The 12,316-nt window shown below is 55.3% G+C and overlaps 1 protein-coding gene across 2 annotated transcripts in view; it reads right to left on the minus strand.

The window, feature by feature from the left end:
• STK24 (serine/threonine kinase 24) overlaps window positions 1–12,316 on the minus strand; it is a gene marked incomplete at both ends in the record, with an annotated part of 69,802 nt that continues 57,486 nt past the window's right edge. For both annotated transcript variants that reach the window (XM_084235499.1, XM_084235498.1), the window contains 8 exons: window positions 1–37; window positions 2,446–2,582; window positions 3,171–3,239; window positions 4,224–4,353; window positions 5,944–6,089; window positions 8,183–8,368; window positions 9,216–9,373; window positions 9,584–9,692. In XM_084235499.1, the coding sequence (XP_084091625.1) occupies window positions 1–37; window positions 2,446–2,582; window positions 3,171–3,239; window positions 4,224–4,353; window positions 5,944–6,089; window positions 8,183–8,368; window positions 9,216–9,373; window positions 9,584–9,692 (972 nt within the window). The remainder of the gene's footprint in view (window positions 38–2,445; window positions 2,583–3,170; window positions 3,240–4,223; window positions 4,354–5,943; window positions 6,090–8,182; window positions 8,369–9,215; window positions 9,374–9,583; window positions 9,693–12,316) is intronic.

Consider the following 12,316-nt stretch of genomic DNA (forward strand, 5'->3'; position numbering starts at 1 on the left):
TCAGTGGGTTGAAGTTCCTCCACCACTTAGAGAATATCTAGGAAAAAACAAAAAGAGAAAGAAGAAGAATGTAAATGTCAGTTCTCTAAACCCAGTGCAGAAATCCCACACAACAGCCCAAATCCCTTTTCACAGACATGAAAAAGCCATAAAAAGTGGAGCAAATTTCACATGGGTTCCTGGAAGAATTCATGAAATTTAAGAAAAATTCTAATTCCAACACAACTTTTCATACAGTCAGAAGTAAACAATCTTCAACACCCAGTGACAGATTCTAGGGACAGACACACCGGCTGGGTCCAGAGTGACTGCAGAAAAACCCCTGCTGACCACAGAAACACCGACGCGTGTTCAACTGATCTGCTTCTGAAAACTGTCTCAGAAACGTGGTCCAAGGTTCACTCACTCGAGTCACAGGTGCTGGGATTCACTTTTCAAGAAACACAGACGCCCGATCCCGGGGCGAGCTGGCGCCTCATGTGAGGACCCGCCCCCCTCGCAGCTCGGACACAGACAGCGGCCCGGCCGCGCCCAGCTGAGACCATCCACCGAAACAACATGCTGGGAGAAAAACAGGCCCAGGTATAGGTCACATTGCCCGCGGTGGAAGCTTCCGATGGGGACACACAGGCAATGCTCTGGGGCCCCCAGGGCTACATGGACGCCCTGCGGAGACCAGGTCAGGACCCAGGATGCTGATGGCCAGGATGGCCAGGGAGGAGGGGAGGGTCACTTGCACGCCGAGGTGAGGGAACACCCCCTGACACAGTGAGTTCACACCGACAAGGCTGCGAGTGTCACGGACACCATGGCAAGGACCCGACGCCGAAACAATGCAAAGGCCTAGCTGACAACTGTCTGTGTTGCTTACATGTCTCCAAAATGGAGACATTTTGGATAAAGAGGATTAAAATATACAGAATTTCATCGGCTCTGTTGTTTCCTTTATTTGATGTGATTACTTTCAGAAAGTCGTGGAGGGGCTCACGCTGTCCTTCTACCAGGCCCCAGAGTTGCGGGGAGACCAGTCAGGCACACCAATCACCGGGAATAATTTCAGAAAATTAGGGACAGAATGGGGGAAAGTGACACTCCAAAGCAGGAAAGAAAGCCAAACAAGACACCAGAACTGCCGGCTCTGGCTCAGCGCTATCTGCTTGGGTCAAAGGTTCTTTCCAATGAGAAACAAATGCCACTGGAGGAAGGTAGAACGGCGCTAAATGATTTTTGTTTTTTTGTTTTTTGAGAAATCAGAAAAGTGGACCGTTAAGTAACCGAGGAAAGGCTGGTGTGACAAAACTAGAGTCCAACAAGCAGTGAACTGTGCTGGGAACGTGGCCGCAGACGCCCTGGACAGATGGCCACATCTGTCTGGGGGCACAGGGCGACGTTTCTATCCTGTCAACTTTATTCCCGTGATTCCTTAGCACCTAAGGGAGGAGAAGTAGAAGGTAACAACAGACTCCTCCTGTTGCCTCAAAGCAGAAGGCAGCCAAGTGAACAGTTTGTCTCCAGCCTGAACTGGAGAGCTGGGGTGTCTTTTACGAAGGAGCCCGAATTCAGGAGAACGGCCCTCGTGTGTTGGAATGGGTCTTCTCAACCCCCTCTTTCGAGGCACTCATCACAGGGCAGCAAAGCGGCCAAAGTGAACCCACATGCCCCAAACTGCTTCACAGGCCCAAGAGTGCAGACCCGGGAAGACTCCAGCACGCACCCCGTCAGGCCTCAGCCTCCTGGGAGGGGCTGCTGCCTGCACAATGGAAGGAGAATTCCACGCCACCCAGCTGGTGCTTCAGTGAGTGACGAAGGTTGGCAGTGTGGAGTAGCACTGGGGGCACAGGGCAGAAAGATGGCTCCCCCCCAATGACTACACTTATGCTGGAGGGCAATTCAAGTAAACCCTCCACAAGGAAACTCCCAACACAAGCTGGGAACCGGGGGGAGGGGGGGCGGCGGACAGGCACGGGGACGACAATCATCACCTCCACCTGCTCCGCCCCAAGGCCACTGCAGGGACCCTGAGCCCCAGCAAAGCCGAGGCAGAGTCAAGACAGCTCAGCCACTCGAGATGCCCGTGTCCCCTCCCAGTGAGCTCCCAGCTAAAACACCTGGTGTTTCTGGACACTTGACTTGAAAGCGTAAAACCAAAGGGAAAGTCCGAAACATCTGGAGGGTAATTAATGAGGCTGCATCACAAAGAACAGGCTGGGATCGAGGGGCATTCAGCAGACACACAAGAGCCACAACTGTGTGCAGCGCTGGGTCCTCACCGACCAGTGGATCCAGGCCCCAGCCCTGTTCCTGCTGAGTCTGACCTGATTCTGCTTCACCCCCAAGGCCTGGAGGGTGGCAGAACTGGGCGGAAGCACCAAATCGACAAAGGAAGCAGAATGAGCAAGGCCAGATGCCCGTGGGGAGCCGTCGCCCTGGAGTGGGAGCCGTTACCTCTGGAGCCGCTGCACCAGCTGGGCCACCATGGTGTCCGAGATGCCGGGGCAGGCCTCCTCTGCCAGGTAGATGGCCCCTCGCAGCTCCTCTATGGACCCCATGTTGCCCCCGCAGGCCTGGCTCTTCTCTTTCAACTGAAAACACACAAGAGTGTGATGTGCGTGAACAAGGGGTACCCCGGGGGACCCTCACTGACTCCTGCTGCCGGACGGCCTCTGGGTGCTGAGAACACCGTGTGCCTTCCCCGCGGGAGAGCAGAGGGCACATTCCTGAACCCACTGTGGCGGTCAGTCCATTTCAACCTCCCCCTTTCACCAGAAAAGCAATTTCACATGACTTGTGTGGACCAGCAAAAGCTTAGCTCCTCATGGGAGCCACAGCCTGGCTCTTCAGACTCTGGCAAACCGCCATTGTGGTCCGGATTGCTCTGTAAATGTTCTGTGTCGGCAAGAGTCCGACATCTTTCAAATGAAATCTCGCATCACCTGAGGCCAAGGGATCCACCTGCACCAAGCAGGAGGCAGTTCGGGGGAAGGGGAAGAGCCTATCACACCTGCACCTGGGCTTCCCTGAAGGCCTGTCTGTGATGGGCCAGCACCCCTGGTGGTACCCCGCCTGCCGGTTCGCAGACCCCCAAACTGCTAGTCCCACCGTCACAGCTGTGCCTAGCTCTACCCCCCCTCCCGTTTCACCTCCCCACAAAAGTGAAATGGGGGTCTTACCTCTGCAAACAGAGGAGAAATAATTGTCGATAAACACTGAGAGAAAGGCCTCTTTGGGATGTCTTTCATCTGGGGGGGAGAAAAAACATCAGTCAGAAGCACTCAGCAATCATGTTTCCCACAATCCCACTGGACCCCAACACATATCTCAGTGCTGTCTGCATTGCCCACCCATAGGCGACCGCAGCAAGCCACTCGCAGCCACGTGCAAAACCGCCAGCTGGGCTTCCGCGATGGCAGCACGCAGGCCGGGAGGGTGCTCCATGCGAGTGGACAGCGCCTCCTGGCTCCCCTAGGCCCTCTGTGTAGGGGCCTCTCGGGGGCAGCCCTGAGCGGCGCCGACTCCAGGGGGCCACTGCCGTGATGGTGCCCTCAGTCCTATTTTTACAGCTGGCTCTGATCACTGAGCCTCTCCCCTCTGCTTACCCAAGCGGGACTGGCCTCTACACTCCCCATGCTGACTTCAGCCTTTCCCGCCCACCAAGGAGCCTCTCCTGTCCCTCTGCCTCGCAGAGAGGCCGTCGGTCCCCCCGGGGGACAGCCACCGGCCCACACTGCCCAAGAACTGCCAGTGTTCTGCTTTAAAAAGATCCTAAAAGGCAGCTTTTCATTAACTTCCACAGGCATGAACCCAATTAACCAAAATAAAGTTTTTTTAAGTACCAAAAGTAATGTATTTAAGATCGTTAAAAGAATCCCCAAACTATGGGAATTTATCCGAACAACCCCAATGAGGAGAAAACCGCTAAAAAGTCATGTCCCACGTGGATTTCACCCCACCCGACACCGCCGCATGTCCAGGTACGAGGACGCACCGGCTCTCTGGCAGCAGCAGGCCTCAGAAGTGAGCTGCGGGGCAGAGAGATCCGAGGCCAGAATCCCCGGGAGCCACAGAACCTGAGACGGGGTGATCTGGCCACCCTCTGACAGCAGAGCTCATGCCAGGCGGCCGGGCGCGCAGGTGGCTCCCTACTGTGGCAGGCCTCACACACAGGGCTCAGAAAAGGCCCTGGTGGTGGGGGATGTCAGTCTCTCTGGTGTGGGGGGACGCACCTTGTTCCTCTCCAAATCCGAAGGCTGAAGAGCTCCGTTCTCGAGATTCTTTGGATCTTTCTCCCGGATGGTGAAAATCCAGTCCCCAGAGTCACTGCCTCCGGAGGCCTGGCCATCTGTGTCTGTCTCCCTGAACACAGAAATGTGGGTGACTGTTGTGAGGGGGGCCGAGACTTCAGGGGGACCCACCAGCAGCCTCTGAATCTCCACTCTCCAACCCCATCCAGGCACCGACACCTGCAGGCCACCCTAGCAGGCTCTGTCCATCTCCCCAAACCCTGCCCCTGCCAGCTTCAGCTTCCTGCACCCACCAAGCGCCCCTTCCCATCCTTCTGCCTCAGAGGACATCGGAACGGGCTCCCGCCCTTCACTCCCACCACCTCCAGGGGAATGAGAACAATCCTGCAGAATAATCTCCATCCCCCAGAGGTCCGCTGCTCCGGGACAGCCACCTGTCCCCCACCGCCCAACATGTCAAAGGAGACCCTTCAGCTCCCTCCCAGCTCCCAGGTGCATCACTACACTCGTGTTCCATTTCACAACTCGCACTCACTCCGCTTCCCCAGCTGCTGTGGGGAACCCCAGGCCCTGCACCAGGGCATGACTGGTCTGGCAGATCTGGCGGAGCCCTCAGCTGACCCCGCCCCTCCGCCGAGACTTGACTCCAGGGCTCACGCTGCACCGGGGCATCCCTCTCCCTGCTGTCTCCAGGACTTGGTCCTCGGCCCCATCTCACTGCAGAGAAGCTCAAAGTCTGACATCTTTCATTCTCGTGGCGCCAACGACCCTTACAGAGTGGTGGCTCTAATGTGTGTGGTACTCCTGGAAGTGGTGCCTGAACGCCCAACCTCGATGCCACTCACAATGGACACCTGCTGTCCCCTGTCAAGCTGAGCTTCCTGTACCTTGGCCGCCCCAGACCAGCTGCTCCTCCCGTATCATCCCCACGGCAGCTGCCACACTGCTGAAGCCGGGCTGTGCCCGCCCCTCTACCCAAATGCACAGCCCCATTTGACCTCCCTGAGCATCTTCCATCCCCAAGGCTGTCCCCCCTCAACTCTAAGCAACTTCCCGTCAGGGGTTCCCACTCTTGGCTTTACAATGGAATGGCCTGGGGACCTTAAAACAACACTCTGGGTCTCCTGCCCAGGAATTCTGATCCAGCTGCCCTGGCGTGTGGACCTGGCTGTGAGCAGCTTGAATTCAAAGCCAACGGGGGAAGAGACATGGTAACACCTGTGGGAACCTCCATCACAGATGCTTCCATGCCGGCTGCCTGGCCCCCGGTACAGACGAGGCTGCTGGACCTCACACGTCTCTGTCACAAGCAGGACTCCCCAAGCTTAACCTAACACCACTTTTTATGAGCACCTCCTGGTGCACGGCTTGTCTAGTGCCAAGCAGCCAAGCAGAACCAACAAAGAGTCACGAAACCATACAGGAAAATCTTTTTAAAAGCACATTTAAGTTAGTAGTTTCAACAGATTGGTATTTTAAGAGCAGGAAGTACAAGAGGAGAAACAGAAACCAGGTCAAGGTCTTTATGCACAGTCCTGTCATACCATTTAACTTGGAGAAACGCTGTTGCTAGAAGATACCCCAACAGTCCCTTGCAGGAAGCACCTTCACGTGCACTCACACCTGCAAGCATGCACACTCACACCCTTGTGCACACTCACACCCCCACGTGTGTGCCCCAAAGTCTCGGGGGTAGCCTTACGTGTCTGAGTCCTCAGAGCTGGAGTCCTCGTGGCTCTGCTCAGCCTTCCACCTCTTATACCTGTCGATGAGCTCTGTCAGGTAGGATGTCTTCTTGGCGTTGCGTATTATAAACTTGTGCTTCAGCAGCTCCTTAGCTGTGGGTCTCTGAGAACAAAGCCGCCAGACAGAACGATGAGTGTGAGATGCAGGTCCCCACGTTCCCCGAGGCAACCCCAGGGACGTCCACCTCAAACCCTCAGCCAGCCACACCGACCGGGGAAGGTCAAGATCTCCCCTCCACGTCCCCTGAGACTGACTCCCTGGGCACCTGTGGGTGGCAGCGAGCACCTGGCCAAACGTCCCTGGAAAGACTGCTCACGCAGCAGACGTGGCAGAGATTCCCTAGAACTCACTGGAGACCAGCAGACGCTGCCTCACTGCTAAATACACGTTATTACGCTGGTGGCAGGAGAGGAAACATGTTTGTCCTGTGTTGTCTTGCTAACTTTCTACATAAATGTCTGGTCCCACCCAAAAAATAGTGAGATAAATGTTAGTCTGGATTTGCCCAGAAGAAGCCAGAAAGGAGCCTGGAGAGGCCCTCCCCTCGGCGGCCCAGTCCCTGCCTTCTCTCCTGCAGCCGCTTCCCCAGTTTAGCAGCGCGGATTCCCCGCCCCACCCTGCTTCCTGTGAGCGGGCGAGGACGTCACCTAAGCCGGGGCTCGGCGCGGCCATAGCCACGCGGCAGGTTCTGAACCTGGCCCCAGCGGATGGCAAACCCAGCTAGAGGGAGCGCGAACAAGCGTGTCCAACTGGAGCTGGCGGCAGGAGCGTCACACAGGCTGGGCCGGGCTGGGCTGGGCGCCCTCCCAACGCCGAAAGCTCTGTTCAAGGGTCAGGCCCGTCTCTCAAAGTCAAGCCTGTGAAACCCTGGGTCAGCTCGGGGGCTCCTCACTCCCTGTGCACTTAACTGTGAACCCTGAGACCTCAGAGGTGCCCCGGCCCAGCTTCTTGTTCTCCTGCTCAGAGAGTCTGAGGTCAAGGTGGGGGCGCAGGTGGGTGCCCCGGGCCGGGGCAGTGTTCACCATCTCAGCAGGACCCGATACCAGAACCAAGTCCGAGTGGGGGGAAGCACTCACCCGCGGGTGCACCCTGGACAGACAACCTCCCGATGGACGGACATGTGGGACAGCAGCCCCAGATGCCTGGTGGGCTAACATGATGCCAGCAGAGCCACAGGGGTACCCCTAGAGGTTCTGAGAAAATGTTGCATCCCCCACTTAACCAGAACGGGCATCATTTAGAAAACCATTTTAAAATCACGCATTTTTAGATAAAAGTTCATAAAAATGGAGAGGCTTTGCCTTCAGCTAACCTGGCTGGAAAAGTCAAAACAGAACCAGGACACAGGGCGCCGGCTCAACACAAGGTGAATTTCAAACATCCCCGTGCAGAGACATTACGCCAAAGCTTTGTCGTCACAACCGGGGGAGCCCTGCCAGTCGTTAGAAGGGGCGGTGCGGGAAGGTGGTGGCGCCTTTGTATTATATTTGTCTATTCTTTCCCAACACTTGCCAGGAAGGAACTGAAAACATTTACAGGCATACTTAGCTGTGACTTTTCAGGCCAGACTTTGCGATTACTAAAAACAGCTTCACCGTCTACAGCCTGACCCCCCACTATAAATACCGAACACTTATGTTCCCACATACAATACTAAGGAGAGTAGTTTTCAAGCTCAAAAAGATACGAGACACTAAGAAAGCTGAAAGAAAATAAATAGGTCTTTACTTAAAAGACGAAAGGACAATGCAAAGAAGTTTGACATTCAGAGAAATTAGCAACACCCATTTAAAAGAAAAAGAGAGAGAGGGCCTCCCCGGTGGCGCAGCGGTTGAGCGCTGGGTTAAGAAGCTGCCCGCGGCCTCTGCGGCGCCGGTTCGATCCCCGGCTGCTCCCCGGCCACCTGAGGAGGGTCCCACATGGCGCGCAGACCTCTCCTGCCGCCCGCTGCTCCCCTCAGCAGTGTGCTTTGGTCCTTCTGCCTGCTCTGCTCCCCGCTCTGGCTCTGGTGAATTCTCTCACCCTCCCGCGCTTCTGACTGTACCCAGTGCATGTGTAAACAGAACAAACAAACAAAACAAATAAATAAAGAAATAAACATGCCTCTATAAAAAAAAAATAAATAAAAGAAAAGAAAAAGAGAAAGCACCGAGGTCATGAAGACAGCTGGTAAACTCGAAACTGGTGAAACTCACAAAGCTGGGCTCCTTGTTCAAACAGGCCTCCACAAACTCCTTGAGGGGCTTGCTGTAGTTCCCTTCCAGCGTCGGGGGGTTGTTCTTTGGAATGAGGAATAAAACCTTCATGGGATGCAGCTCCGAATGGGGTGGCTCCCCTCTGGCGAGCTCTATGGCCGTTATGCCCAGGGACCAGATGTCTGCCTGCAACAACAAAGCGTCTTTAGAGAGCCAAGCCAAAGGACCCCCAGGGAGAGAGAATCCTCACGGTGCCCCGAAGGTTTTGGCAAAGACTGAAAATTAACAAGCTACACCTTGGGTTTAACTTCCAACACACAGGAGAACGTTCACTAGACGAATCATCTAGCTCTATACCGAGGGTGGCTCCCGAGGCCACCTGTCCCACATGTTGCTGTGGGCAGAAGGTGTCCCATGCTGCTAAGCAGCTGAGTTGGCAGAGGGGTGACGAGAGGGAGCAGGGGGCCGGCAGGAGGCAGAGGCACCCGTCCCCATGCTCGGCAGCAGGCACCTGGCACAGAGAGCGGGGGTCTAACGGCAGCTCTCCCACCGACACTCACAGGCCGCCTGCCCTGTCTCGTCCCGTCTGTGACACGGAGCTGTGTCAAGCGCCTTCATGTGCCAGAACTTTCTCACGGAAACGTTCAAACACACACCGCTTAGAGTGGAGGCTTTAATGGGCTGCACCCCCATGGACCCATCGCACAGATTCAACAGTTACTCTTGTGGAGTTCTCCTGCCCCCTCCTGCCACAGGGCTCAACAGGGCCCTGAACCGCCCGCGCCACCTGACTCCTCTGGCTCCACACCCTCCCCACACGCCGCTCCTCCTCCTGGGGACCCCAGCACCACCAAACATACACTGTTGAAGCTGGAAACCCCCACAACTGTGGCCTGGACAGATGAAAGGTAAAATGAACAAAGGACGCTGCTTTTAACCAAAGTCCCGCCTGACCCCTATGACCTACTCCGAGGTACCAGCTTAGAGGCTCTGAAAGGCGCCCCCGGCCCCGCGTGCGTGCGGCAACCCTTACCTTTGAGTCGTAGGCCGACTGCTTGATGACTTCGGGCGCCATCCAGAAAGGGGTGCCCACGAAGGTGTTCCTTTTGATCTGGGTATCCGTCAGTTGGCCTGCCACTCCAAAGTCGGCCAGCTTCACCTCCCCATGCTCGGAGAGCAGAACGTTGGCAGCTGCGAACAGAACCGGAGGGGGCCGCGGGATGCTGGGCTCAGCTGTGCTGTCCATGCTCCCAGAGACAGCACACCCCCGGGCCTGTGGACGTTGTTCCACAATGCCTGCACCACCCCCGCCCCCCACCCTGAGAGCAGGAATTCCGCTCCTCAGCACATTCCTCCCCACCGAATGGTCTTTCTGGGGAGTAAATCAAGGTGCTCTCTTACCTTTAATATCTCTGTGAATTTTCTTCTCCGAATGCAAATAATCCAGTCCTTTCAGTATCTCTCTTAATATAGTCGCAATCTGAGTTTCATCTAAGGGGCCAGGTTCTAACTAACGAGAAACAAAGAAAACGTTGCCGTTACTTCAGTGCGCTCAAGAAAGCTGAGCTGATGAAACAGTCGATAGCGATGTCAAATCAAATGGACAAGAATTAAAATAGAAAATTTACTTCACTCCAAAGAACACATGTTGCCCGAACAATGGAGACCTACTTAAAGGGCCCTTAAAAAATAAAAAACAAAGGGGCCTCCCTGGTGGCACAGGTGGTTAAGCACAAGCGCTGTGAAGCTGTCCGCAGCCTCTACAGTGCGGGTTTCCTCCCGGCAGGCTGGCGAGGGTCCCACACGGTGCGCAGACCTCTCCTGTCTCGCCCGCTGCTCCCCTCAGTGGTGTTATTTGTCAGTCTGCCTGTTCTGCTCCCTGCTCTGTCTCTGGTGAGCCTCTCACCCTCCCACGCATCTGGCCTGTACCCTGGTTCTTGTATAAGTAAGAAAGTGAAAATCAAAATCAACAAAAACTATGAACCAGAGACACTTTTTGGGGGGTGGGGGGCGGGAGGGGAGGGATTGGGGTCAGAATGGGGGGATTGCAATTGTATGGGGAATATAAAAATAAAATTTATTAATTAAAAATAAATAAATAAATAATAAAAATAAAAAACAAAGCACCAGAGGAAATGATTTTGCTGGGTGAAGCAGAGCTGGCTAAGGGTCTCCGAGGGGCTGACGAGTAAGCCCTCAGGCAGCCCCACATGCCTGCAGCCGGGCCCAGGAGGGTTTCAGGCAGGAAAACCAATGCCCAGCAAGCCCAGCGCCAGCCAGGCAGGACAGGGCCACCAGGTCCTGTGAGACACACGTGTGGTTACGGGAACACAAGGAGCCACAGAGAGAGGCTGGGAGCCAAGAGCTTCCTGGGGCCGCTCTGGCAGAACTGCTACAATCAGAATCCTGAAAGCTGGGGGTGGGGAGGTGGGGAGTTGACAGAGCTCAATTCCTGATGGCCCAGAAGCTTTTTTGTTATATAATATAGAAAGCGTGTGTTATATAATAAAGATGCTAGCATTGTATCCTCCCAAATGAGATACTAATTGCCTCTACCAACTTTGATTCTGAGAAATGCAGAGCAGTTACTCCTGACTTCCTAATCTTCTTAACTGTACAACGTGGTAAGGAGAAACATCAATACGGACTCCCTACTTTAAAAGAATTAGGCTCTGGAGCTCGATTCAAGCCCACATTCACTTGCAGGACAGGGAATCCAGTCACAACTAATAATCACATAAATCACTTCAGCAGAAACAACGCCGCGCTCCCTGAAGGACATTCCCTAAAGGACTTGTAAGGGATCCACCAGGGAGGGGGTGAAACACTGATAAATCAGACTGATTTTTCACCTGAACAGCGATCCCAGGTATTAATTATGTTTCCAGTCTGACAGTGAAAGCCACTGCAGCCCCAGGTCACACACTTCAGGGAAGAGCAAGGCAGACCCCGCGCCCCAGACGCCCACCAAGGACCTTTGAAAAGATGAGTGTGTTTTAAGCCGGAGGGCGGGGGGGGGGGGGGGGTGGAACACAGGCACCCCAGGGGAGAGTCCCCACCTTATGCGACCCTCAGGCAGAGGGGCCTGCTTGGGGCTCCAGGCTCAGCTGGATGGTGGCAGAGCAGTTGTTTACTGGGGTCCACGTGGGTACAGCCAACACCCCACCCCCCAACACACACACACACACACACACACACTTCCTGAGGGCTGGGCTCCTCCCAGTGTGACAGGAGAGTGTACAAAGGGGCCGGGTGGGCAGGGAGCCAGGGGTCTCCCCCTCACACGCTGGCCTCGGGGCTTCAGGCTTGTCTGCTTCTCACACCCAGGACACAGGTGTAAGCAGGGGCTGCCCACGGTGCAGGACATGTAGAGAAAGCCAGACGACTGCTTGGTCAGCTAACTTGCCAGGAATTAGCCCAAATTCCAATGAAGACACTGTCCCAACATCACCTCAGACTCAGGCTCTGCAGAAGCCAGATTTTCCCGTTACCTGACCAACGGCCTCATTTCCAAGGAACACAGACTCAACTAATGCTCCAAAGAACATCCAGGACGCCTGCCTTGCCCGCCTCTTCCACGTCTACCTTTGAGTGTTTCTGGGCTAGGAATTTCAAGGTTCAAAATGAGGAAAACACGCTTTTCCCACCACGTGGGGGAGGAGAGAGAGGCGGCGAGAGGCTGGCCTATCTCGCTCCCACCACCAGGACGCAAGGATCCAGCCCCCAAAACCTTATCACAGAGCACAGGCTCCAGCAAGGCTTCGCCAAGCGGATAATCAGCGATAGCTGGCCAGGCCGCGCTTAGTCACCGCCTCCCTTCTATTATCGAGTCTGGGAAGAAACAGCGGGGCGGCCTGGTGTCATCCGCACGGGGAGATAAGAGAGAGCAGAGGAAACGCACTCCATGTCTCCCCTGGATAATTAAGGGCAGCAGCTGGTTAAGAAATGTATGGCTGCGTCCTCTCAAATCCGGCTTAAACGCCGCCCACCAGGGATTCACGGGCCATGGAAGGGACCGCGCGGGAAGGAAAGGAAGGTCTTTCACGCCGGGGCCTTGCTGGTGTCAAAATTCCCTGTAAAAGCTAAAAGGGCGTCCGCTGTTCCTCGCAGGAGCCGAGCGCGCTCTCTGGGTCA

The sequence above is a fragment of the Talpa europaea genome (genome assembly GCF_964194135.1).
Source record: "Talpa europaea genome assembly, chromosome: 6".
Classification (NCBI taxonomy): Eukaryota; Metazoa; Chordata; class Mammalia; order Eulipotyphla; family Talpidae; genus Talpa; species Talpa europaea.